This window comes from Aethalodelphis obliquidens, unplaced genomic scaffold (assembly GCF_003676395.1).
Source record: "Aethalodelphis obliquidens isolate GAN/ISIS:26980383/991018 unplaced genomic scaffold, ASM367639v1 scaffold19, whole genome shotgun sequence".
NCBI classification, from domain to species: domain Eukaryota; kingdom Metazoa; phylum Chordata; class Mammalia; order Artiodactyla; family Delphinidae; genus Aethalodelphis; species Aethalodelphis obliquidens.
Window position 1 is genome coordinate 12,480,588 of NW_020837963.1, and position 26,777 is coordinate 12,507,364.

At 39.0% G+C, this 26,777-nt stretch overlaps 1 protein-coding gene across 5 annotated transcripts in view; it reads left to right on the plus strand.

Annotated features, from left to right (window-relative positions):
- WDR7 (WD repeat domain 7) overlaps positions 1-26,777 on the plus strand; it is a 391,118-nt gene that overhangs the window by 281,895 nt on the left and 82,446 nt on the right. For all 5 annotated transcript variants that reach the window (XM_027118595.1, XM_027118593.1, XM_027118592.1 and 2 more), the window contains one exon: positions 21,304-21,403. In XM_027118595.1, coding sequence (XP_026974396.1) covers positions 21,304-21,403 — 100 coding nt within the window. The remainder of the gene's footprint in view (positions 1-21,303; positions 21,404-26,777) is intronic.

Sequence of the window (26,777 nt, forward strand, 5' to 3'; positions counted from 1 at the left end):
CTGTCCTAGGTGATCTTCCAAAAGGCATCATCCAGCTCTCTAGATGATTGTTGTTAGAGGCAGAAGTACAGAGGCTTCTGAGTAATTTACATTTAATTGCCGAGACTATAAATAATACAGCATCCTCAGTTAAAAATATCCTAGACACTAAGAAAGTAGAACTAACTTTTTTCGAGGTTTGGACGGGTAAACATCACTGAAGTTTCCTCAGAATTCATTGTTAAAATTTAGTTATCAGTTGCTGTGTTACTGAACTTGAATATCCTTGTGAAGACCCTCATACACAGACCAACCAGCGTGGAGCATGCCATGCTTGACTCAGTTTAATTATTTCTCTTTTGGTCACCATATAAACACTGACTCATTTTACACTACTATATTTGATGCAGTAGCACAAAATACAAAAGTGTAGAAATGCACAGATGTTACTAAACTAAGAGAAAAGCAGTATAGCACACACACAAGTATGATATATACTTGTTCTGAAATGAATACTTTAAGGATTTGTTATTCATTTTGCAAAAGTATTCTTCTAAAATTGAAGTATAGTTGATTTACAATGTTGTGTTAATTTCTGCTATACAAAAAATATTCTTTACTAATCTCAGAATAGAAAAATTGAAGCTCTCATAAACTACTGACTATCAAAGCTCAGTTAGAAAGGAAGATAAAGTACCTCTGGAAATATAATGAAATTAAAATACAATTTTTAAATTTAAGGCAATTTTATTATGTTCTTAAGGGCTAGTAGTGAGATAATACATAACAAATAAAGGATTAGAGATTTTTTTAATAAAATTCTAAGTTGATGGGAAAATATGATTAATTTGGAGAGTAAGAGGTTTTAGAATTTTTTCATAGCAAAGATTAGATATGCCTCTACATGTGATTTTTAGTCACTTACAGCTCCTCAATTATGCACATTATGAGTAGCTTGAAGAAAGGGGTTTTTGCATCCATTTCTTTTATTGTTTCCCATAGCAAGTAGTAGAGGGCTTCATCTGGCCAAAAGCCATATACCCCAGAATTCTCACATAGATCCTTTTATCATGCATTTTTATTCTTTTAAGTGGAGGCAATTTATTTGATGTATAACTAAGAGTGATTTGATTTTATGCCTATTAAAGACTTGTCAAATAAATTCATAGTTTCAGAAGAAATCCTTTGTTGAGCTCTGTCCCAGTTTTTAGTTTAGAAAATCTGAACACTCAATATAGGCACTCAATAACTGTGGTTGAATAATGATACCAGCTATGCTGCTTCATGTGTTTAGTCCTTAATTTCATCATAATAAATGGTACCAGTTATTTCACTTAAGCAGTGACCTTGCTGCATTATTTTTATAGAATTACAAGTTGTAGAATTTGGAATCTGCAAAGGACCTCATGTTATAAATTACCCACCTCTAGCCTTCATTTGACAAACGGACAAACTTACGAGCATTCTTGTGCTGACGATCAGATGAAAGTGAAGCCCAGCTTGACTGAACAGATCTCACAACTGCTCTGTATTCTGCAGGGCGGGGTGTGCACCTGCTGCATAGGCACCCACGTGACACAGTTGCTCCATCTCAGCAGAGGGTGAGATGGCTGTTGTTGTGTCCCAGGCCTCTTCCTTACTTCATCCTTCCTTTACAACACTCTCTCAACTCCCCTTGCTCCTTAGATAACCCTTCTCTCAGTTTCTTCTTAAAGATTTTTTTTGATGTGGACCATTTTTTCTTAAAGTCTTTATTGAATTTGTTACAATATTGCTTCTGTTTTATGTTTTGGTTTTTTGGCCATGAGGCGTGTGAGATCTTAGCTCCCTGACCAGAGATCAAACCCACATCCCCTGCATTGGAAGGCGAAGTTTCAACCGCTGGACCACCAGGGAAGTCCCCTCTTCTCTCACTTTTATCCTCAACTTCTCTTCCTCTGTCTGGAAACGTGCTACTATCTGTCATTTGAAACTCTTCCTTCCCTCTGTGTCTCCTCTCTCCACTGTCCAGCCTCTCATCTCTCCTTGCCCAGGAAGGAGAGCGTGTGCTCTGTCCATTTTGTCACCTCTCCTGCCCTTTTGATCTACTGTCATCTGGTCTTTGCCCCCACTATTTTGCTACTCTCTCTCTCTCCCCCTGGTTACAAACAACTTTTTTTTTTTTGGCTGCATTGGGTCTTCGTTGCTGCAAGCGGGGGCTGCTCTTCGTTGCGAGGCGCAGGCTTCTCATTGTGGTGGCTTCTCTTGTTGTGGAGCAAGGGCTCTAGGAGCGCAGGCTTCAGTACTTGTGGCATGTGGGCTGAGTAGTTGTGGCTCGCGGGCTCTAGAATGCAGGCTCAGTAGTTGTGGCACACGGACTTAATTGCTCTGCGGCATATGGGATCTTCCCGGACGAGGGGTCGAACCTGTGTCCCCTGCATTGGCAGGTGGATTCTTGACAAATGCACCCCCAGGGGGGTCCCTACAAACAACTTTTCTTTTTTTTTTTAACATCTTTATTGGAGTATGATTGCTTTACAATGGTGTGTTAGTTTCTGCTTTATAACAAAGTGAGTCATTTATACATATACATATGTTCCCATATCTCTTCCCTCTTGCGTCTCCCTCCCTCCCACCTTCCCTATCCCACCTCTCTAGGTGGTCACAAACCACCAAGCTGATCTCCCTGTGCTATGCGGCTGCTTCCCACTAGCTACCTATTTTACATTTGGTAGTGTATATATGTCCATGCCACTCTCTCACTTTGTCACAGCTTACCCTTCCCCCTCCCCATATCCTCAAGTCCATTCTCTAGTAGGTCAGTGTCTTTATTCCCATCTTACCCCTAGGTTCTTCATGACCTTTTTTTTTTTTAGATTCCATATATATGTGTTAGCATATGATATTTGTTTTTCTCTTTCTGACTTACTTCACTCTGTGTGACAGACTCTAGGTCCATCCACCTCACTACAAATAACTCAATTTCGTTTCTTTTTATAGCTGAGTAATATTCCATTGTGTACATGTGCCACATCTTCTTTATCCATTCATCTGTTGATGGACACTTAGGTTACTTCCATGTGCTGGCTATTGTAAATAGAGCTGCAATGAACATTTTGGCACATGACTCTTTTTCCTTTATTTATTTATTTATTTGCAGTACGCGGGCCTCTCACTGTTGTGGCCTCTCCCATTGCGGAGCACAGGCTCCGGACGCGCAGGCTTAGCGGCCATGGCTCATGGGCCCAGCCGCTCCGTGGCATGTGGGATCTTCCTGGACCACGGCACGAACCCGTGTCCCCTGAATTGGCAGGCGGACTCCCAACCACTGCGCCACCAGGGAAACCCGACTCATTTTGAATTATGGTTTTCTCAGGGTATATGCCCAGTAGTGGGATTGCTGGGTCGTACGATAGTTCTATTTGTAGTTTTTTAAGGAACCTCCATACTGTTCTCCACAGTAGCTGTACCAATTCACATTCCCACCAGCAGTGCAAGAGTGTTCCCCTTTCTCCACACCCTCTCCAGCATTTATTGTTTCCAGATTTTTTGATGATGGCCATTCTGACTGGTGTGAGATGATATCTCATTGTAGTTTTGATTTGCATTTCTCTAATGATTAATGATATTGAGCATTCTTTCATGTGTTTGTTGGCAATCTATATATCTTCTTTGGAGAAATGTCTATTTAGGTCTTCTGCCCATTTTTGGATTGGGTTGTTTTTTTTTTTGTTATTGAGCTGCATGAGCTGCTTGTAAATTTTGTAGATTAATCCTTTGTCCGTTGCTTCATTTGCAAATATTTTCTCCCATTCTGAGGGTTGTCTTTTCGTCTTGTTTATGGTTTCCTTTGCTGTGCAAAAGCTTTTAAGTTTCATTAGGTCCCATTTGTTTATTTTTGTTTTTATTTCCATTTCTCTAGGAGGTGGGTCAAAAAGGATCTTGCTGTGATTTATGTCATAGAGCTTTCTGCCTATGTTTTCCTCTAAGAGTTTGATAGTGTCTGGCCTTACATTTAGGTCTTTAATCCATTTGGAGCTTATTTTTGTGTATGGTGTTAGGCGGTGTCCTAATTTCATACTTTTACATGTACCTGTCCAGTTTTCCCAGTACCACTTATTGAACAGGCTGTCTTTGTTCCACTGTATATTCTTGCCTCCTTTATCAAAGATAAGGTGACCATATGTGCATGGGTTTATCTCTGGGCTTTCTATCCTGTTCCATTGATCTATATTTCTGTTTTGTGACAGTACCATACTGTCTTGATTACTGTAGCTTTGTAGTATAGTCTAAAGTCAGGGAGCCTCATTCCTCCAGCTCCGTTTTTCATTCTCAAGATTGCTTTAGCTATTTGAGGTCTTTTGTGTTTCCATACAAATTGTGAAATTTTTTTGTTCTAGTTCTGTGAAAAATGCCAGTGGTAGTTTGATAGGGATAGCATTGAATCTGTAGATTGCTTTGAGTAGTAGAGTCATTTTTACAATGTTGATTCTTCCAATCCAAGAACATGGTATATCTCTCCATCTATTTGTATCATCTTTAATTTCTTGCATCAGAGTCTTATAATTTTCTGTATACAGGTCTTTTGTCTCCTTAGGTAGGTTTTTACCTAGATATTTTATTCTTTTTGTTGCAATGGTAAATGGGAGTGTTTCCTTAATTTCACTTTCAGATTTTTCATCATTAGTGTATAGGAATGTAAGAGATTTCTGTGCATTAATTTTGTATCCTGATAATTTATCACATTCATTGATTAGCTCTAGTAGTTTTCTGGTAGCATCTTCAGGATTCTCTATGTATAGTATCATGTCATATGCAAACAGTGACAGCTTTACTTCTTCTTTTCCGATTTGGATTCCTTTTATTTCTTTTTCTTCTCTGTTTGCTGTGGCTAACACTTCCAAAACTATGTTTAATAATAGTGGTGAGAGTGGGCAACCTTGTCTTGTTCCTGATCTTAGTGGAAATGCTTTCAGTTTTTCACTGTTGAGGACGATATTGGCTGTGGGTTTGTCATAGATGGCCTTTATTGAGGAAAGTTCCCTCTATGCCTACTTTCTGCAGCGTTTTTATCATAAATGGGTGTTGAATTTTGTTGAAAGCTTTCTCTGCATCTATTGAGATGATCATATGGTTTTTCACCTTCAATTTGTTAATATGGTGTATCACGTTGATTGATTTGCATATATTGAAGAATCCTTGCATTCCTGGAATAAACCCCACTTGATCATGGTGTATGATCCTTTAAATGTGCTGTTGGATTCTGTTTGCTAGTATTTTGTTGAGGATTTTTGCATCTATGTTCATCAGTGATATTGGCCTGTAGTTTTCTTTCTTTGTGACATCTGTGTTTGGTTTTGGAATCAGGGTGATGGTGGTCTTGTAGAATGAGTTTGGGAGTGTGCCTCCCTCTGCTACATTTTGGAAGAGTTTTAGAAGGAAAGGTGTTAGCTCTTCTCTAAATGTTTGATAGAATTCGCCTGTGAAGCCATCTGGTCCTGGGCTTTTGTTTGTTAGAAGATTTTTAATCACAGTTTCAATTTCAGTGCTTGTGATTGATCTGTTCATATTTTCTATTTCTTCCTGGTTCAGTCTTGGCAGGTTGTGCATTTCTAAGAATTTCTTCCATGTTGTCCATTTTATTGGCATAGATTTTCTTGTAGTAATCTCTCATGATCCTTTGTATTTCTGCAGTGTCAGTTGTTACTTCTCCTTTTTCATTTCTAATTCTATTGAGTCTTCTCCCTTATTTCCTTGATGAGTCTGGCTAATGGTTTATCAATTTTGTTTATCTTCTCAAAGAACCAGCTTTTAGTTTTATTGATCTTTGCTATCGTTTCCTTCATTTCTTTTTTTTTTAAATTTATTTATTTATTTATTTTTGGCTGTGTTGGGTCTTTGTTTCTGTGCGAGGGCTTTCTCTAGTTGCGGCAAGCGGGGGCCACTCTTCATCGCGGTGCGCGGGCCTCTCACTGTCGCGGCCTTCTCTTGTTGCAGAGCACAGGCTCCAGTCGCGCAGGCTCAGTAGCTGTGGCGCACGGGCTTAGTTGCTCCGCGGCATGTGGGATCTTCCCAGACCAGGGCTCGAACCCGTGTCCCCTGCATTGGTAGGCAGATTCTCAACCACTGCGCCACCAGGGAACCCCTCCTTCATTTCTTTTTCATTTATTTCTGATCTGATCTTTATGATTTCTTTCCTTCTGCTAACTTTGGGGTTTTTTTGTTCTTCTTTCTCTAATTGCTTTAGGTTCAAGATTCGGTTGTTTATTTGAGATGTTTCCTGTTTCTTAAGGTAGGATTGTGTTGCTATAAACTTTCCTCTTAGAACTGCTTTTGCTGCATCCCATAGGTTTTGGGTTGTCATGTCTCCATTGTCATTTGTTTCTAGGTATTTTTTGATTTCCTCCTTGATTCCTTCAGTGATCGCTTCATTATTAAGTAGTGTATTGTTTAGCCTCCATGTGTTTGTATTTTTTACAGATCTTTTCCTGTAATTGATATCTAGTCTCATAGTGTTGTGGTCGGAAAAGATACTTGATATGATTTCAATCTTCTTAAATTTACCAAGGCTTGATTTGTGACCCAAGATATGATCTATCCTGGAGAATGTTCCATGAGCCCTTGAGAAAACTGTGTATTCTGTTGTTTTTGGATGGAATGTCCTATAAATATCAATTAAGTCTATCTTGTTTAATGTATCATTTAAAGCTTGTGTTTACTTATTTATTTTCATTTTGGATGATCTGTCCATTGGTGAAAGTGGGGTGTTAAAGTCCCATATTATGAATCTGTTACTGTCGATTTCCCCTTTTATGGCTGTTAGTATTTGCCTTATGTATTGAGGTACTCCTATGTTGGGTGCATAAATATTTACAATTGTTATATCTTCTTCTTGGATCGATCCCTTGATCTTTATGTAGTATCCTTCTTTGTCTCTTGTAATAGTCTTTATTTTAAAGTCTATTTTGTCTGATATTAGAATTGCTACTCCAGCTTTCTTTTGATTTCCATTTGCATGGAATATATTTTTCCATCCCCTCACTTTCAGTCTGTATGTGTCCCTAGGTCTGAAGTGGGTCTCTTGTAGACAGCATATATATGGGTCTTGTTTTTGTATCCATTCAGCCGGTCTGTGTCTTTTGGTGGGAGCATTTAATCCATTTACATTTAAGGTAGTTATCGATATGTATGTTCGTATTCCCATTTTCTTAATTGTTTTGGGTTTATTATTATAGGTCTTTTCCTTCTCTTGTGTTTCTTGCCTGGAGAAGTTCCTTTAGCATTTGTTGTAAAGCTGGTTTGGTGGTGCTGAACCCTCTCAGCTTTTGCTTGTCTGTAAAGGTTTTAATTTCTCCATCAAATCTGAATGAGATCCTTGCTGGGTAGAGTAATCTTGGTTGTAGGTTTTTCTCCTTCATCACTTTAAATATGTCCTGCCACTCCCTTCTGGCTTGCAGCGTTTCTGCTGAAAAATCAGCCGTTAACCTTATGGGGATTCCCTTGTGTGTTATTTGTTGTTTTTCCCTTGCTGCTTTTAATGTGTTTTCTTTGTATTTAATTTTTGATAGTTTGATTAATATGTGTCTTGGCGTGTTTCTCCTTGGATTTACCCTGTATGGGACTCTGTGTGCTTCCTGGACTTGATTAACTATTTCCTTTCCCATATTAGGGAAGTTTTCAACTATAATCTCTTCAAATATTTTCTCAGTCCCTTTCTTTTTCTCTTCTTCTTCTGGGACCCTTATAATTCCAATATTGGTGCGTTTAATGTTGTCTCTGAGGTCTCTGAGACTGTCCTCAGTTCTTTTCATTCTTTTTTCTTTATTCTGCTCTGCAGTAGTTATTTCCACTATTTTATCTTCCAGGTCACTTATCTATTCTTCTGCCTCAGTTATTCTGCTATTTATCCCTTGTAGAGTATTTTCAATTTCATTTATTGTGTTGTTCATCATTGCTTGTTTCCTCTTTAGTTCTTCTAGGTCCTTGTTAAATGTTCCTTGCATTTTCTCTATTCTATTTCCAAGATTTTGGATCATCTTTACTATCATTATTCTGAATCCTTTTTCAGGTAGACTGCCTATATTCTCTTCATTTGTTAGGTCTGGTGGGTTTTTACCTTGCTCCTTCATCTGCTGTGTGTTTTTCTGTCTTCTCATTTTGCTTAACTTACTGTGGTTGGAGTCTCCTTTTCACAGGCTGCAAGTTCATAGTTCCCGTTGTTTTTGGTGTCTGTTCCCAGTGGGCTAAGTTTGGTTCAGTGACTTGTGTAGGCTTCCTGGTGGAGGGTACTAGTTCCTGTGTTCCGGTTGACATGGCTGGATCTTGTCTTTCTGGTGGGCAGGTCCACATCTGGTGGTGTGTTTTGGGGTGTCTGTGGCCTTATTATGATTTTAGGCAGCCTCTCTGCTAATGGATGGGGCTGTGTTCCTGTCTTGCTAGTTGTCTGGCATAGGGTGTCCAGCACTGTAGCTTGCTGGTCATTGAGTGAAGCTGGGTCTTGGTGTTGAGATGGAGATCTCTGGGAGATTTTCGCTGTTTGATATTACGTGGAGCTGGGAGGTCTCTTGTCCTGAAGTTGGCTGTCCCACTTCAGAGGCACAGCCCTGACACCTGGCTGGAGCACCAAGAACCTTTCATCCACACGGAAAAAGAGGAAAAGGGGAAAAAATAATATATCTTGCTCCCAAAGTCCACCTCCTCAATTTGGGATGATTCATTGTCTATTCAGGTATTCTGCAGATGTAGGATACATCAAGTTGATTGTGGAGATTTAATCCGCTGCTCCTGAGCGTGCTGGGTGAGATTTCCCTGTCTCTTCTGTGTTCGCACAGTTCCCGGGGTTCAGCTTTGGATTTGGACCTGCCTCTGCGTGTAGGTCGCCCGAGGGTATCTGTTCTTCGCTCAGACAGGACGGGGTTAAAGAAGCCGCTGATTCGGGGGCTCTGGCTCACTCAGGCCGGGGGGAGGGAGGAGGACGTAGTGCGGGGTGAGCCTGCGGCGGCAGAGGCCAGCGTGACGTTGCATCAGCCTGAGGCACGCCGTGCGTTCTCCCGGGGAAGTTGTCCCTGGATCCCGGGACCCTGACAGTGGCGGGCAGCACAGGCTCCCCGGAAGGGAGGTGTGCAGAGTGACCTGTGCTCGCACACAGGCTTCTTGGTGGCAGCAACAGCAGCCTTAGCATCCCATGCCTGTCTCTGGTGTCCACGCTGATAGCCGTGGCTCACCCCCGTCTCTGGAGCTTGTTTAGGCGGTGCTCTGAATCCCCTGTCCTCACGCACCCTGAAACAATGGTCTCTTGCCTCTTTGGCAGCTCTAGACTTTTTCCCGGACTCCCTCCCGGCTAGCTGTGGTGCACTAACCCCCTACAGGCTTTGTTCACGCCGCCAACCCCAGTCCTCTCCCTGCGCTCTGACCGAAGCCCGAGCCTCAGCTCCCAACCCCAGCCTCCCCGGCAGGTGAGCAAAGAAGCCTCTCAGGCTGGTGAGTGCTGGTCGGCACTGATCCTCTGTGCGGGAATCTGTCCGCTTTGCCCTCTGCACCCCTGTTGCTGCGCCCTTCTCCGCGGATCCGAAACTTCCCCCTCCTCCACCTGCAGTCTCCGCCCGCGAAGGGGCTTCCTAGTGTGTGGAAACCTTTCCTCCTTCACGGCTCCCTCCCACTGGTGCAGGTCCCATACCTATTCTTTTGTCTCTGTTTTTTCTTTTTCTTTTGCCCTACCCAGGTACGTGGGGAGTTTCTTGCCTTTTGGGAGGTCTGAGGTCTTCTGCCAGCGTTCAGTAGGTGTTCTGTAGGAGTTGTTCCACGTGTAGATGTATTTCTGATGTATTTGTGGGGAGGAAGGTGATCTCCACGTCTTACTCTTCCGCCATCTTCTCAAATCCTCCAAACAACTTTTTGATTGCCAAATGCTTTTCAAACTTGAGTGTAGTGGTTCTCAAACTTTTGGTCTCAGAACCCCTTAAAAATTGAAGACTGTGAAGAATTTTTGTTTATAAAAGTTGTATCTATAGATTTTTAATATATTAGAAATTAAAACTGAGATTTTTAAAATAATATTTATTGACTTATTTAATAATAATAAACTCAATTCGTGTTGATATAAAAACTTATTTTTGTGAAAAATAACTACTTGCCAAAACAGAAAAACTACTGAGAAATGTAGCATTGCTTAACATTTTTGCAGATTTCTTTAATGTCTGGCTTAATAGAAGACAGATGGATTTTTATATCTGCACATGTCTTTAATCTGTTGCCATATGTTGTTTTAGTTGAAGTTTATGGTGAAAATCTGGCCTTGCATAGATATATAGTTGAAAAAGGGAGTCATATTTCAATAGCCTTTTAAAATAATTGTGCATCTTCTTTGGTAGTTCACCAAAACTCAACATGTAATCGTTTTTTAAAGGTTAGCTGCAATGTGGAATTTGTAATTTTAATGAACTTTTCATACTGTTACGTTCCATCCATTGGGTGGGTCTTTGAGTGGTTTTGTGAGTGTGTCTTTCACCCATGCATGATGTTATAACATTATGCACTTGTCTTTGGAAAATCTTGGTTTGAATTATATGCAAATTCTCCATATACTGTCACGTTGCAATCCACAATATCAGAACCTCTTATTTGCTAATATCGCTGCTGATCTCATAAAAAAAAAAAAGTCAGTGAGTATTGGGAAGCCAGATTCTATTTTCCAAAATTTCTACTTGAAAGCTTGAATTTTATCATTGGCAACAAATTCTGTCAGTTGCTTTCCTGGACGGGAACAAAGCAGTTCTTTTTCAAGAAAATGTCTGCCAAATACCCGAGTCCAAATAATCATAGTTTCTCTGTTGGTTATACTTTCAGTGAAAGTGAAGAAACAGCTAGTTAAGCTTGCACCTCAGTCTTCCAAGCGTTTTCCCCTGAGACACCAATCATATTTCCGTTGACATTAGAAGTACTTTATGTATACTTCCCATTCTGTCACAGTGAATAATAAAACAACATGTACTCAAGGGTCAAAATTTAAATAAGATTAATAATTTTTACTGCTTCATCAAGGATATTCTTAAGTGGAAACACTTTGTTGTTTTATTTACTACCAGTGCATGGCAGTGAAGTGTATAATGATGCCTAGTACAGTTTGGTGCCACTGCCTTGATTCAGACTGAAGCACCAGCAGTTTTACCCATCACTGTATACCATCAGTGCCAGTTCAACACAATGAAAAGACCATATGACATCTCAGGAGTTTTACAAAAATAGTTTTGATCTCACACACTTCCCAATAGGAGCATAAGGCCCCCAAGGCATCTGCAGACCACACTTGGTGGAGAACCTCTGATTCAGTGGAACCTTTGGTTGCACTGAAATATGAAACTTACTTCTTCTTTCTGAAAACTCTTCTGTTTTCTGCATCCTCTGTATCCCGAAGTCATAACCTTTCCTAGGATCCAGTACTTGGGGAGAAGGTAGGGTAGACAGGAAGATCTGGGATTAGTTTTTTTGAGGCTCAGTACAAATCCTGAAACTTATTCTACTTACTTTAAAGGACTCTTCACTTTTCTGGGGATTCCTGGCTCTCGTCAAATGGCAATGCTGCTGGCCCCAGAAGGAGGCCTCCTTAAAGAATCCTAGATGTTTGGTGTTACCCACAGTACCGTGATACATGACACCTGGCAGCAAAACTGTGTATCATTGGGCTTACGTTACAGATGATATCCTATTAAATGTGTCAGGCATTCTTCAAGTCCCAATCTCAGTTCACTATGCTCAGGGCACATCAGTCATTTTTCTATTACTTGAATAAGGACAAACTTATTTCTACCTCTGTGCACTGTGCTAGGTTGGGCCAGTGTGGGCCGTTCAGCTCCATCCGGTCAGTCAGGGTCTCTGCCCGCCCTCGAAGGCCTTGAAGTTGGCTTGGCAGAGACAGAGCAGAATATCAGAGAAATGTCGCAACACTATGATAGAAGGGTATCCAGGACACAGAGAAGATTCCCAGGTGCTGTGATGGGAGGAACACAAAGCGGGGGACCTGTTAGGTGTGCACAGTAGTTAAAAGGAGGACTGGTGATGTTTTAGCTGTAATGACCCATATGGGAAAATAATCTAAAAAAGAGGGGATATATGTATATGTGTAACTGATTCATTTTGCTGTACAGCAGAAACTAACACAACATTGTAAATCAACTCTACTTCAATAAAAATGTTTTAAAAATGATAAAAAAGAAAAAGAGAAAAAAAAAAAGATGAGTGATTGTTTATCAGCCAGAGAAATCCTCTGACTGCAAACCCTAAGCCATTTCCATATGCAAAATTGGCTGTCACCGAATGAAATACCATATTAAATGCGATTATAAATCTCTGACCAATGAATCAATGATCACTTTGCAAAAATTATAGTGTGTATTCTTTTCCATTGCATATTTCACTGCTAAGAATGAAGAAATTCTCAATCATAGACCCGAGCAATACATTTGATGTCTTAGCTACTTGGACTTCTTAGTAGGTATTAAAAAGACAGAAGTAGGAGTAAGGAGGAAACTAACTTTAAAGAACTCAGGATGTAAATTTCTCTAATTTACTGTAAATGGATAAATCACCTAAGTCTTTGTAGCATAGACATTGAAATTTGAAGTACTTTTTATGGTTTTCCTGGATTTAACTGATTATCTCTCAATTGGCCTTTTAATATGATTTTCATAGAAAACGTACTTTATATTAAAATACTTTTTTTTTTTTTTTTTTGCGGTACGCGGGCCTCTCACTGCTGTGGCCCCTCCCGTCGCAGAGCACAGGCTCCAGACGCGCAGGCTCAGCGGCCATGGCTCACGGGCCCAGCCGCTCCGCGGCATGTGGGATCTTCCCGGACCGGGGCACGAACCCGTGTCCTCTGCATCGGCAGGCGGACTCCCAACCACTGTGCCACCAGGGAAGCCCTATGTTAAAACACTTTTATTCACCAGCATCCTCTAGATGTAATTATTGCTTACCAACAGTTCTTCCATTGAAAGATACTGGCACAGTGGCATACCATACAGCCATTAAAAAGGTTGAGGGCAATCCATTTCTACTGATGTGGAAAGATGCCAGTGTAAGATAAATTTAAAGAGAAACTAGCAAAGTTTCAGAAAAGTATGTAAAATAAAATCATTTTTGAAGCAGAAAACTGTATGTAAGGATTGATATTCAGGCATGTACCTGCAGATATACATATGAAGTGGGGAAAAAGTCTGGAAAGACACACCCCAAAGTGTTTCTTATGGTTACCTCAGGTGGTGGAGGGGGTTTGTCGTAAAGGATAACTTTCCTTTCTTAACTGTTTATTTTTCTATAGTCTCTGTTTCTTTTTTACAGTGTGTATTCCTTTAAAATTGGATGTACTATATTAGAATAATTCAAATTAAAAAAATCATTGGGAAAACATTAAAGCTATAACATAGATAAGATACAAAAAATTCAGAGTAAAATAAGTATTTAAAGTTTTGAACTGAATGAGGGAAAAAAATCCAGACAAAGAGTTAAAAGTCTGTATTTTCAGACATAGTTTACCTTTTCTTAAACTTTGTTATTATGTAGACAGACTGATTGATTCTGCTTTTCAAGTGAAAAGCTGAATCAGCTCTGTTCATTCTAAATGGGCACTTAAAATCCAGTAAGAAAATGAATACTGTCTACTTAGAACGGTGCATGAGCTCGTTTTTTTAAAAAACCTCCTCCAAATCTTTGGTTTGTTCTTATCTTGGATGATGATAACAATAATGGGATGTAAAACAGCGTCTATCCTAACTTCCAGTAAAATTCTTAAATTAGTTACTATTTTATAGGATGCCTTTTATAATAAACATAGATGTTACTCCTACACTCATATGAGTAGAAATCCTTCTAAAACCATTTTAGTCCATATGCCTAGTCCTAAAAACTCCCCAACAGACGACTGTCTTTCAATATTAAAGTTCTTGATGAAAAAACAAATCTCTAAAGCTTCTGGAAGTATTCCATTTCACTGTATAACAGAAAGAATATTAAATTTTCACACTGTTGGAAATGATAGAGAAGAGTTGCAAACCAAAGTCTATATCATTTGTATTAGCAACTTTAAGCTGAAACTGAGATAATTTGTTATTATCAGGTTATATCTGCAAATCACAAGTGTTTAAGGAATAGGCAAGTTTAAACTATTTGGGGGAACTCATGTCCCTTATTTATTAGCATGTTATTAGCACTTACTTGCCCTAGAAAAATAGCAAAACAACTACACCTTTTATATCCTTTCTGTGGTGTATATTCAGAGATGCAAATGGTGATGATGATGATAATTATTATAGCTACTAAAGTGTGTACTTACTATAGTAAGTACTTATTATGTGCCAGGAATGGTTCTAAGAACTTTACATGTATTAACTCATTTAGTCCTCATGACAATTATATCAGGTGCTATTGTTGTTCCCATTTTATGGATGAGGAAGCCGAGGCATAGGTAAGTTACCTAATTTGCTCAAGGTCACACAATTAGTAGGTGGAAGAGTCAGGTGATAAGAGACGTGTCTCTCAGCCATCATACAATACACCCTCAACAGGCGTGGTATTTTTCCTTGCAGAAACTCTGCTTCCAGTTCTCCTTCTAACACCCCAGCTACAGCATGCCTATAGCAAGTTTTTTCAGAAGGAAAGTAGTTCACCAATTAAATACTTAGTGGTGGTGTTCAGGCGATGAACACCTATTGATGATTTTACAATGTGCAAGATGCTGAGTGGGAAGTTGTGGCTCTTAAGTGGAATTTGCCAGTGTCCATCACCATCCCAGAATGAGGTCTCTTTACATTTTGTCTTTTGAACTAGTGCCCGTCACTGGAATGAAGCACTTCTAGAAAACATTCCCCCACCCTCCACTGCTCACACCCCCCAAAACTAACACAGGTCCCCTTGAGCTGATGCCTTCACCAAAGCCGCTTTCGTGTCTCTGAAGCGTTCAAACATGTTAGCAGCGTGGAGACCGGAGTTCTGTCGGGGGAGGTGTACAAACATGTCTGCAAGGTGTTTCCTCCTCTACAAAGCGCCCTCCTTGGTTGCAGCTCTGACATCCCTGAGGGCTGTTGAGCAGTGCTCTGAGAACCGACTCCTGAATCTTTTAGGCCGTGGCTTCTCACGTGGGCGCCCTCAGAAGAGCTCTTTCCCATCCCATCCTGGCCAAAAAGGGGACAAGGGTGTTGTCATTGGTACCTTCTCGTTGTCAAACTGTACGTTGCTCCACCACAGAAGGCCTGCCGTTCTTCCCTGCAGAACAGCTTTGCCTGTGTTGAGGGCTCAGATCTTGTCCAGGGGTTATTGGGAGCACATCGTGGATATTAGGAGTCTCTCTCCTCATCGAGTATGCACGATGAATAAAGGGAGGCAGTGTGTTGATTAGATTTTAAATAAATTTTGTTTTCATTAGTATAAAAAATCTGCATGCATATCCTGCAGAGTGCAATCAAATGAACCAATCTAAAAAGTTATTTCATGCAAATTAAAACAAAAATGTGATAGCAATTTTTCCTTGTATTGGCGAAAAAAGTAGAAAATTTGAAATATCAAGTGGGGTCACTCTTTTACGGGGAATTGAAGGTAATCAAAATTTTAAATGTGTGTATGCTTGGATTTCCCTGGTGGCACAGTGGTTAAGAATCCGCCTGCCAATGCAGGGGACACGGATTCGAGCCCTGGCCCGGGAAGATCCCACATGCCACGGAGCAACTAAACCCATGCGCTACAACTACTGAGGTTGCGCTCTAGAGCCCGCGAGCCACAACTACTGAAGCCCCTGCGCCTAGAGCCCGTGCTCCACAACAAGACTAGCCACCGTAGTAGGAAGCCTGCACACCACAACGAAGAGTAGCCCCTGCTTGCCGCAACTAGAGAAAGCCTGCACCCAGCAATGAAAACCCACCACAGCCAATAAATAAATAAAAATTTTAAAATAATAAAATAAAATGTGTGTATGCTTTAATCCAGAATGTTGCTTTGGGGAATCTATCCTACAAAAATACTCACCTACATATACAAGAATCTATGTATAATATAACTTAAATGTCAGAAAGGGAAGAGTTAAATAATGGAGTATAAATGCACAGGGGTACAATGCAGGTGTGAGAAAGGATGACGTGGATTCATTTATACTGATGTGGGAGGATGTTCCATGAACTATTGAGGGAAGAAAAGGAAGTTGTAGAATAATAGATGTAACATGATACTATTTTTGTAATAAACATTAGAAAAAGCTGGGAAGATCCACCAAATTGTTAACAGTAATTAACCCTTGGTGAAGGAGGGGGTATGAGAGGAAAGACTTACTTTTTACTATACATATACATATATGTATATGTATACATATATGTATTTGTATACATATACACTAATATATACATATACACTAATACATATTAGTGGTGGTTTTTTACAAGTGCATATTGCCTTAATACCTTTTAAACAAAGAGTCCAAAGTTTTTGAACCATTTTAAATCAACATCAAGAATTTGTAAAAGCAACTAGATAAGAATTGCTCCTAATACCACAGCTACTCCTGGAAATACATATACCAGTTCTCAGGACAGTGCCTGTTACACAGTTTGTCCTCAGTAGTAGTGACTTGTAACTAGTTATAAATCGTACTTATAGCTCATACATTCTATTCCTTACATCGTTAGATTTTAGATGGGCTCATTTTAGCTGGAGATGAATTTTGGATTAGTTGAAGAGTGTTCCTTGTTGTATTTTAATGCTCAAGGACACTATATACAGTATTAACATCCTGAAATCATTGCAGATTATCAAAGTCATAGTTGAGAAAGTGATTTTACAGGTTTCTGTCTTTCTCCTAAATCATATCTCTGTTGAGAGTTGCATGTTTCCTCTTCCTGTATTTTTCCAAATTGACGTTTAAGTTTCACACAAATTTCTCTTATTTGAGGGCCATTTTTAATAAAAATAAAAAAGGTCATTAATTCAAGGGAGACTATAAGTAGAGAATACCAAAGTTGTTTAGATTTAGGTATTGGGTGCTTGGCAAACTCTTAAGCAACATGATTTGCTCCAGAATCCCGCCCTGGAGTGGACCCAATACACATTTGTGTTTCACATCATAAACCGCCCAGTTATGGGTGGGTGGCACCCTGTTGTGTGTTACTTCTGAGGAGTTGATGTCACAAATATGCTTTGGAGAAATATAATAACCTATTCTAATATTTAGTAATGATCGATAATTGATTATTTCTTTTAATTATGTTTTGTGTGATACCATGTTCAGTGAAATTTATGTGTGCCTATATAAATACCTGGCAAATTCTTAGAATAATTTTATTCCCAGCACATTTGTACCAAAAATACCTACTTTATTGTATGTATCATTATTTAGACTATATTTGCCTTCTTGAGTTTCAGACCAAATAATCTTTTCTAGTTCCCCAAGACACAATTAAATAATTTCCATTATGCAACCGTCAGTCTCATGCAATGTACTCAGACTTCAAGGGCCTTTACAGATATCTTTTTGTAAATCTGCAATTGTTTGTCTCAATTGAAAATACATTTTTTAGAAGGGTCATGCGGCTGCTTTCTGTTTGTTGATTTCTGCCTAACTTTTATAGACAGTTTTGATTTCCTTTGTTGTTTATACCAATTATTATTTTAGACCTTATGAAACATTCAGTGGTCTTAAAACTTGATATGTTTAGCCTAGTTTATAAAGTAGTCACTGAAGGATAAGCATAGTGATTTGGACTTCCTACAGCATTAAACTTCGTACTGCTGTATGCTGCTTGATTGGACCCTGTTTATGTATTCATACACAAAAAAGTCTCTGATGGAGGGAAACAAGCAATAAACAAAAAATTATTGTTTAATGTCAAAAAGATGATAAATACAATAAAGAAAAAATAGGATATTGGACTCAAGAGTAGTGGAGGAAAGTCTGCTGTATTAAATAGGATGGCCCATAAAGGCCTTCCTTATCAAGATAACCTTGGGACAGAGACCTAAATGAAGCAAGGGCACAAACCCTGGAGATACCGGGCAGATGAGATTTTCAAGCAGAGGGAATAGCAAACGTTAAACTCCAAAGTGGGTACACTCTTGGAATATTCACGAAAGCATAAGGAGATCAGTATGACCAGAGCAGAGCAAGCAAAGGGAATAAGAAGTCCGAGAGGTGTTAGGGCCAGATCACGTAGGGCCAGATCTTGAAGGACGGTTGTGAACACACAGGAGAGGTGATCTGATTTATGGCTGAAAAGGATCACTCTGGCTGCACGCGGACAGTAATGAAAGCAAGGAGATCAGTGACTTCAAAATTTTTGGATGATGACCACCGCAGCCCCAGCAAGAAATACATTTTGCAACGTTATTCAATTCCACTTTATTCGTCTTTCATATACTTGAGTGGTAATGTTTCCTCTGACTTAACAGTTTCCTTGTTGTGGGCCGAATAGAGGAAAACCATTGTTGTAACTTGAGTATAACAGAAAGATTCGTGGCAGGTTGTTGCCCAAGAAATACTGCCCAAGTGCATGTTATCAATGCAGTGAACTAGAGACTGAGATACCATTTCCAGAAGGCTCAGCACAGGTGAACCCTTACTCTGAGAGCCCTCCCCCCAAATTTTGGAGGAATTCAAGACTCCCATGTGGGGTCAGGTCAAGACTAGAATAGTCTTAAGAACTAGGATGGATCCTGCTGTGCAGTCCATTGATCCTTTTTGGGGTAGGGTCAAGTAACGTGTATCGCACCATCCTTAAATCTTGACAGCCCCCCAGTGGAGAACTGCTTTCAGGAGAAGAGTAGTCTGGGTGCATGGCGGGCTCTAGAAACCCTCAGAAGAGTTAGGCTCACTGCAGCCAGTCCCCAGAGTGGATACTTGGGAAGTGACTGCATACATACCTTGGGTTTCCTCTGTTAAAGGAGAGACTGTTCAAGAAATAAAAAGTTTCACCAGAAATCCAAAGATTAAAAACATGCCATGAGACCTTCACTGTCCAGAATTCTTTAAGATATTTTAGGAGTATTAGCCTAGTAGTAAACTGCAAAGAATGAAAAATGCAGACCTGTAATATATGGTCCTTTCAGGCAGACTAAAGATTTGATACCAAGAATAGATTTGATCTTTTTTTTCTCCCATAAATAATGGTGTCTGTAGATAATATAGAAGGATGATATAGAAGGTTGATATCCAGAGCATAGAAAATGGTCAGTGTAACAAAACTTTTAGATTTGAGTTTAACTAAGTAAAATTTTGGTCAACATAAATGTATTTTACCAACGGTTTGGTTTGAAGAGGATTATTTTGAGGGGTAATTATATTCATGTTTCGCAGTAGGATTTGGGCAATACAACTGTTATGTCTGTGCAGAGTTTAACAGTGGACAACAAAATACCTCTGGAAATGTTATTTTCCTGTGGCTATTAACCTGCACAGAATAGATATTTGTTAAAACATTTGTTAGCTATTATATTCCATGTTACTCTGATAGGATTTAACTTGTGTGGGCTTATGTGTGTTTAGATGTAGATGTAGACATAGGCATACATATAGATATATACTGATGCCCAATACTTAGACCACTGTCATTATTGAATAACGTAATAGTAAACATTTTTAAACTCTTCTAAACCTCTTATTTTTGACTATGGAAACATTACATTTTGAATTCTGATTGCTGATTCCTGCCTTTTCTACCGAGGGCAGTAATAGGATGCTTTAGACAAGAAAAGCTTTTAAGAAACTTTTTACTAACCACTGAATAGTGGGGAAGCTTCATTGTGTCAGGAGCCTCCACTCCCCTTCCTTCCCTCAAACCTGTATGCAAAGAGAACATCCCATACCTGAGCACAGCAAAAACCAGCAGGACATCCTAAAGTAGTATCTTTCATGTAACTAGAAACGAAGCATTCATCTTCCACTGAAGAGGAAAAAAGTTGCCTCATTGAGTGAGGCTTAGGGATAGGACAGAAGTATTATTGAATCCATTCCTTGGTAATAAGTATCAAACAAAAAGTTTAAACACTTAATAGCTTGTTTTCCAGATTTATAAAATATGTATGAATGTCATAATGTCTGTTAATGCCAAAATGGCTTTGTCAGACTGTCCCTGGTTTCAAAATGCTCACAAGTATCTTCTCTCCCTCTCTCCCTCTCTCTCTCTGCCTCTCTTACCAGAATTTCAGAAATGGAGTCCTATGCCCTACTAGTTTTTTTACTCTATATCAATCTCAAGAAAGCATTAGAGAAATGATATTTCTTTTCTGTCATTTGTTTTGCCTCCCCATCCTGTCTTTTAAAAAAATAATAGCAGAAAATTTAGATTAGTAGCAGGGAATCAAAGAGAAAAATGGCAAGGAATGTGTAGTAGAATTGATGTAATATCCTCAGAAATATTGAGGGTAGGCCACTTATTTATCTGGGTAATGCTCACTGAGACAATAGGACTAGATAATGGGAAGGCATATTCAAAACTCTTTGGGGACATAAAATCATACCTTATTTACACTTCTAATAATTTTTATTCTTACCTTCCCAGGCTCTAGCCATATGGCCATTAAATCATAACAAAGCATAGATCAGGAATTCGAATACTTGATCATCATGAAAATTAATCTAGAAAAGTAAACAAATAAAAATAAATCAACCTTTTACAACTTTCAAGGCCTCCTCCCTAAATCCTATTTTCATGCAATGCCATATCACCAAATATGCTTATTTATACTACCAATAGTCACAGTTATCATTTCAATAAACTGATAAATGTGGAAATTCTAGAGAATTTGCCAGATAACTTTTTGGTGGATAACTTTCTAATTTCATTCTAAATTATTGATATGAACGTTTAAGCTTCATATTTATGCAGCTTTTTTATGACTGTCCTGCTGGAAAGTATTTTGCATTCCTTAATACTGTAATAAACCCTGAGAGCATAATTAGATTGAATATATAAGACTTTTCATCTTTTCTATTTCTGTTCAAATAGAAATATTTGCAGAATAGTCACTGTAGCAAAACTGAGTTTTCATGTTTCATCTTTTTTGTATGTGACCCTTATCTCTTGTTTCAAAATTCAATGGTGTTTGTAGTTAAGAAGTTGTTTTCTATTGAAAATAATCATTAACAGGTCTAAGCGGTATTCTGCATCATTTTTCTTTCAGTTGATTTTAAGAATTATTACAATGAAACATTTTTGAAAAATCTCAATATATTAATTACAGATATATATATAGTTATTTAAAAATATATATCAGAGCTGGCTTTAATCTTTGAAGTGTGTTGCTATCCACTTTGATGTGCAGGTCATCTCACCTGTTTTTTCTGTTTTTTTGTTGTTCAAATGTTCAATCCAGGTTCTACATGGTCAGCTATTATGAGCGGAATCACAGAATAGCAGTTGGAGCTCGCCATGGTTCAGTGGCCCTGTACGACATCCGGACTGGAAAGTGTCAGGTAAATAAATCATTATGACTTCCTCTCCATAAAGTGCACAAGTTATTGAAAGGAGTGAGAGACCAGCACTTCACCAGTTGACGTGCTGAGCTGCTGGAACATTATGGATAATGCTAAAGGGATCAATAGTTTAATGAAGGACTCAGAGAATATAGACCCCTACTGTCTTTATTCACTGGGAATGAAGAGTTGCCACAGATGGGTTCGTAATAGAGCCTTGAGTAAGGTGGTACGCACTACTCACAAACCACTTTGCAATAAATCTTTTCTTCTTTTAAACAAAGTTTTCTGAATTTCTTATTTTTGCCTCGTTTTCTGAAAAAAAAATTGGTGATACATTATTATGATTAGTGGCTAAACAAAAATTCGTTTTCTGACTATGTAAAATGAGATCTTTAGCGATTATAAGACAGTATTCTACTCAGAGTTCAAGAAAGGCAGAAATCATAATGGCATTTAGTGTGGATCTGTAAGGAAACTGAGTCTCTATTTGAGATATATTCCTTTTTTATACTTTTATAACTTTCTCTGCTTTTATAAAACTTCATTGTTTATGAGAAATTCTTCTCGGTCTTGATCTTGAGCCCTTCGTTCTCCGAATGTACCAGTTGGGTAGATGGAGCAGGTCTAGCTCCACTTCACATGTATGTGAATCAAAGCTCCCAGACTTTAAATCTCTATTCCAGAGTCACACTGTTAGTTAACAGCAAAAGCAGGGCTAGGCTCCACCCTGATCATTGTGAATTTATTGTGGTCATTGATAAATAGTTCCAAGCTTGCTTTCATTACTGTCCAATAACTTCTTATTTTTCACTGTAGCATCTATCAATGCTGATATATTCAATCAGGAATTAGGAATTGTATTCAACTGTAGTATTAGATGGATATATTCAACTGTATTAGGAATTTCCAGAAGGAATATGAAGAAATACATCAGGATGTAGCTAAATTTTAAATTGCCTCTTAAATTTAATAAACTATTAATTAGTTCTCCAAAAGTTTCTCTGGCAGCTTTCCGTGAAATAGTTCTAAGAGATGGTAACAGGTATTGGGGGTAGAAGTTTCAGGGGTCAGACAAGTTTGGGGGTACTGTTCGAATATAACACGTTTCTTTACGCAGGCCTTCTCAGAGGCTCTAATGCGTGAGTGTGCATTGTGCATTTCCTGGAAGTGAGTGGAATATGCATCATTTGCCACACTGATGTAACTATTGAGTATCCTTTACGTGATTTATTTTCTTTAAAAGACATTAACTCCTCATTGGTGACTGTATTTCTTTACTCTGAACTCTCACTTTGAGCAATGAAACCACTGTGAATACTTGCTTAAAAATGAAGTTACATATTGTCTATAACATTCTCTCCTAAGAGAGACAGATTCTTCAAACAGCATTTTCAGAATCTCTTTTGGTAAATCAATTTTTAAAAATTGGAATGCAGTTGACCCTGAACACCGCTGGGGTTAGAGGTGCAGACCCACATGTAACTTATAGTTGACCCTCCTTATCCCTGGTTCCTCCATATCCCTGGTTCTGCATCTGGGGATTCAACCAACCCTGGATGGTGTAGAGCTATAGTATTTACTATTGAAATCTGAGTATGAGAGGACCCTCGCGGTTCAAGCTAGTGTCGTTCAAGGGTCAACTGTATATTATCATTAGACAACCTGAGAGAAATAAGGCACAAACAGCAACAAGGTAAAGGCAAAAGAAAATTGAATAAGGGGACCTGTTCAACTTTCTTTAAAATAGAAGTGAGGAAATCATAGAGAGGACACTATTGCCACCAACAGAGAGAAGAGTGAGACAGCGTGAGCACGGTGACGAAACCCAAAGAGGAGTGAAAGAACAGCAATGAAAAACTAATGAGAAAGCAACAGACTGACCTGAGCATACATATCCTGACAGTTTTTTCCTCCTGCGTGGTCTCAGTGAAGATCTTGGTAACATGAAAGAAACATGAATAATTTGAATATCTTATTCTTTTTCACGAAATTATTTAAGAAACACTTACCAATCAATGACATTCTTTCTTAACAGGAATTTGTAATGTCATTCCTATTGCACTTTATTTTCTGTACATTATTTTATTACGCTTAGACATTTCAGTCTCCCCATGACATTTTTCTACCTCAGCTTCTTTATTTTGATACCCCAAACTGTCATTAGTGTCGAACGATGGAATAACCTTTACCTTCCAGTTCTGTGTGAAAGAGAAGGTTACCCTTTACTCTCATCATTCAGAGCATAAAAACAAAGCTAAATCTCTAAAATCAATCTTAACTACTTTTGCCAGTTACCAGTTTTATCCAGTGACAATGAGCTCTTAAGGGATTCTCTTAATTCTTTTATGGTATTAGTGTTGTAGTGTTTGAAATACGTGAGTCGACAGTTGAAACAGAATACACAAGTATAGTTGGCGTGTTCAAAAAATGATATTTTAGAGGTGAATCAAAGGACTAGGAATTTTGAACTAGGAATGTAGTAAAGTATTTTTTGAATTAGTTATTGGAATCAGTGAACAGAGAGAGAGGGACAATTTTCCTAACATGAGCAAAGACATAGAGATATGACATAAAAGATGTAGAAGGGATAATTAGTAAATTCACTGGACTCCAGGGGTAGATTCCAATTAGGTGGAAAGATAAGGGGCAACCACCTACATGATGAGAGTCACAGGTGATAGGAAGACCCACTGTGGCCTGTCCAGGATGCCAGAGGCTGAGGAAATGTCCCTGGGCCCAGTGGAAGCAGAGGACCCATGGCTGAGGGAATAGGGGGAGGAACATATAGGTTCCCTGTCATCATCATTCAATTAGTTGGTAAAGGTTAGATAGAAACGTCAAATCTCTTTCCCTTACCTTTTGGCATTGGCTTCTTTTTTCTTTTTCAAATCAGTTTTCTTATGACCTGTTCTCAGACTAGTACAGGCAATTATACAAAACCACAAGATAAATATGCATTCAGTCTGGAACAGGAATTTTACTTATTTTAAGAGTTTACAAGCTATCGCCCAAACCTGCCTGCCACCCATTTCAGTAAATATAATTTTACTGGAATACAGCCACATCATTCGTTTAAGGATCGTGTATGGCTGCTGTGACACTACAGTGGCAGAACTGAGTTGTAGTAGCCAGCAAAGACCATATATGGTCCACAAAGCCTATCAAATGTATTACGTGGCCCTTTACAGAAAAGGTTTGCTGACCTCTGACTTAAGCAACTAGAGGAGGAAGAGTTAACTCATTTAACTGAAAAGTGATTTAAAACAGTGTAGTGTAATATACTGGAGAAGAACAAATAGAAACTTGTGTGGCTTAAATCCCATCTCCATTTCATAAGCTTAAGAACATTGCTTAGGGCTTCCCTGGTGGCGCAGTGGTTGAGAGTCTGCCTGCCGATGCAGGGAACGGGGGTTCGTGCCCCAGTCCGGGAAGATCCCACATGCCGCGGAGCGGCTGGGCCCGTGAGCCATGGCTGCTGAGCCTGCACGTCCGGAGCCTGTGCTCCGCAACAGGAGAGGCCACAGCAGTGAGAGGCCCGTGCACCACAAAAATATATATATATATTGCTTTATTTTTCTGTGGTGAAGTTTCCTCACTACAAAATAGTGATAGAAATAGGGCCTATTATTGTGAGAAGTAAGGTAATTTATGTAAAATTCTTAGCAAGTAGTATTCAGTAAGTGTTGGTTATATTAAAATAAACTTGGAAATACATTACATCGCGATGAAATTACATGAATTGTGGAGATTTTAAAGATAAACCTTGAGACCTCAGAATGTTTGTAGATCGTCAGGGCTAGGACTCCCACCCCTTACTTAGGAGAGCTTTGGTGGAAAAGTCTGGCAGCACTGCCGTAGGCCATGTGTAGATTTCCTCTCTAAAGGCAGCCCTTACCTGTGGTGTTGGGCTGAACCTCACTGACGATGGAAATCAGAAACTTTGAGGCAGTTCAGTAGTTAAAATCCTGCTGTGCTCCTAACTGTGTTTTTACTTGGCAACTGCTAGCAATTTAGGAATATGCCTGACTTGAATTCTGCTTAATTTAAAAAAAAAAAAAGTAACTCCTGATGAAGTGCTTTAAATTGCATTGGGAAAGCAGCCTTCTTGATAAGCAGGTTAATTAGGTTCCATGAATCCTGAGAGCTACAAGTGTGTGTTTGGTTAAATCAGCAATGCAAATCTTCCCTCTAACAATATTTGCCTTTGGTTTCGCAGACTTGTTATTATCTGTCTCTGATTTTCCAATCCTTTTTGGATGCGTTCTTTGTAATAATAACTGCTGGCTCTGTGCAAGATTCTCTTAGGTTCATGTTAGCTAGTTTTTCTTAGGAAGTTTGGGTTGTGTTACTTGGTGGTATCTAATCCACTTTGGTAAATCTGGGCACTTATTTTCTTACTTTGACGTAACGCGACCAAAAAGGCAGTGATGTATGAGAGGAAGAAAGTGTGGCCAAAGTCTTATCTAAATCTTAAATTAGTAAAAGAATTTTATTATTGAAAATTTTAAGTAAATTCCATAAAGAACTCATTTTTGAAGCCCCACGTTTTCTAGTGCCTGCTACATAGTAGTTGCACAATCAAATTCATTCATGTCGATCAAACAAAATACCCTGAGTCTTTGGAGAAAAAAATATAGTAAGAAATATAATATGACATGGTAAATGAAAACAAAGTATGCCTCAATTCTATCAAAAATATATTTGTAATTTGGATATAGTTACATTTTAGTATGTCAGTAACCCCTCATCAGCTTGTTGTTGCTGTATAAAGGATAATAGAATGTCTTTTCAGAAATAGCATAGAGAACCTCTTTCTTGTGAGTCATGAATATACCTATATTTCAGTAGTGGACCATGACCAGACCTGCTATGGGTCAGATAATGAAGGAAAAAACAGAAGTGAAGATTGATTGTTACAGAATGGTAGTAACTGAGGTCTCACTATAGTCCGTTATAGATAGAGCAGGAGGTGGATTCTGGAATGCTAACATGTGCCCTATCACGCAGCCTAATGCTGTAAAAAGCAATGAGCCTGCAGGCTGAGCTCCTCTGGCCTTACAGATTCCTTACTCCACGTGGAAAGAAGGAGGCTACAGGTTATTTCGTCCACTTACTTTACCTTTATCTCCTGAATGTCCTCTGCCCTGCTCCTTTGCTAATTCCATGGTATTGAAAGCAACCCTAAGCTCTGTTCAGATCCGTTTTCACTGGTCTTTAAACCTTAATTTATCCCATCATTGTCCAGCACGGCTTACCTTCATTCTTCAACCAGCAAGACCTCACCGACTGGTCCAGTCATGTTGTTATATGCAGGCATCTGCCGAGCATCTAACTAAGCTAGTGAGAAAATCAGAAAAACCACAATTACCTT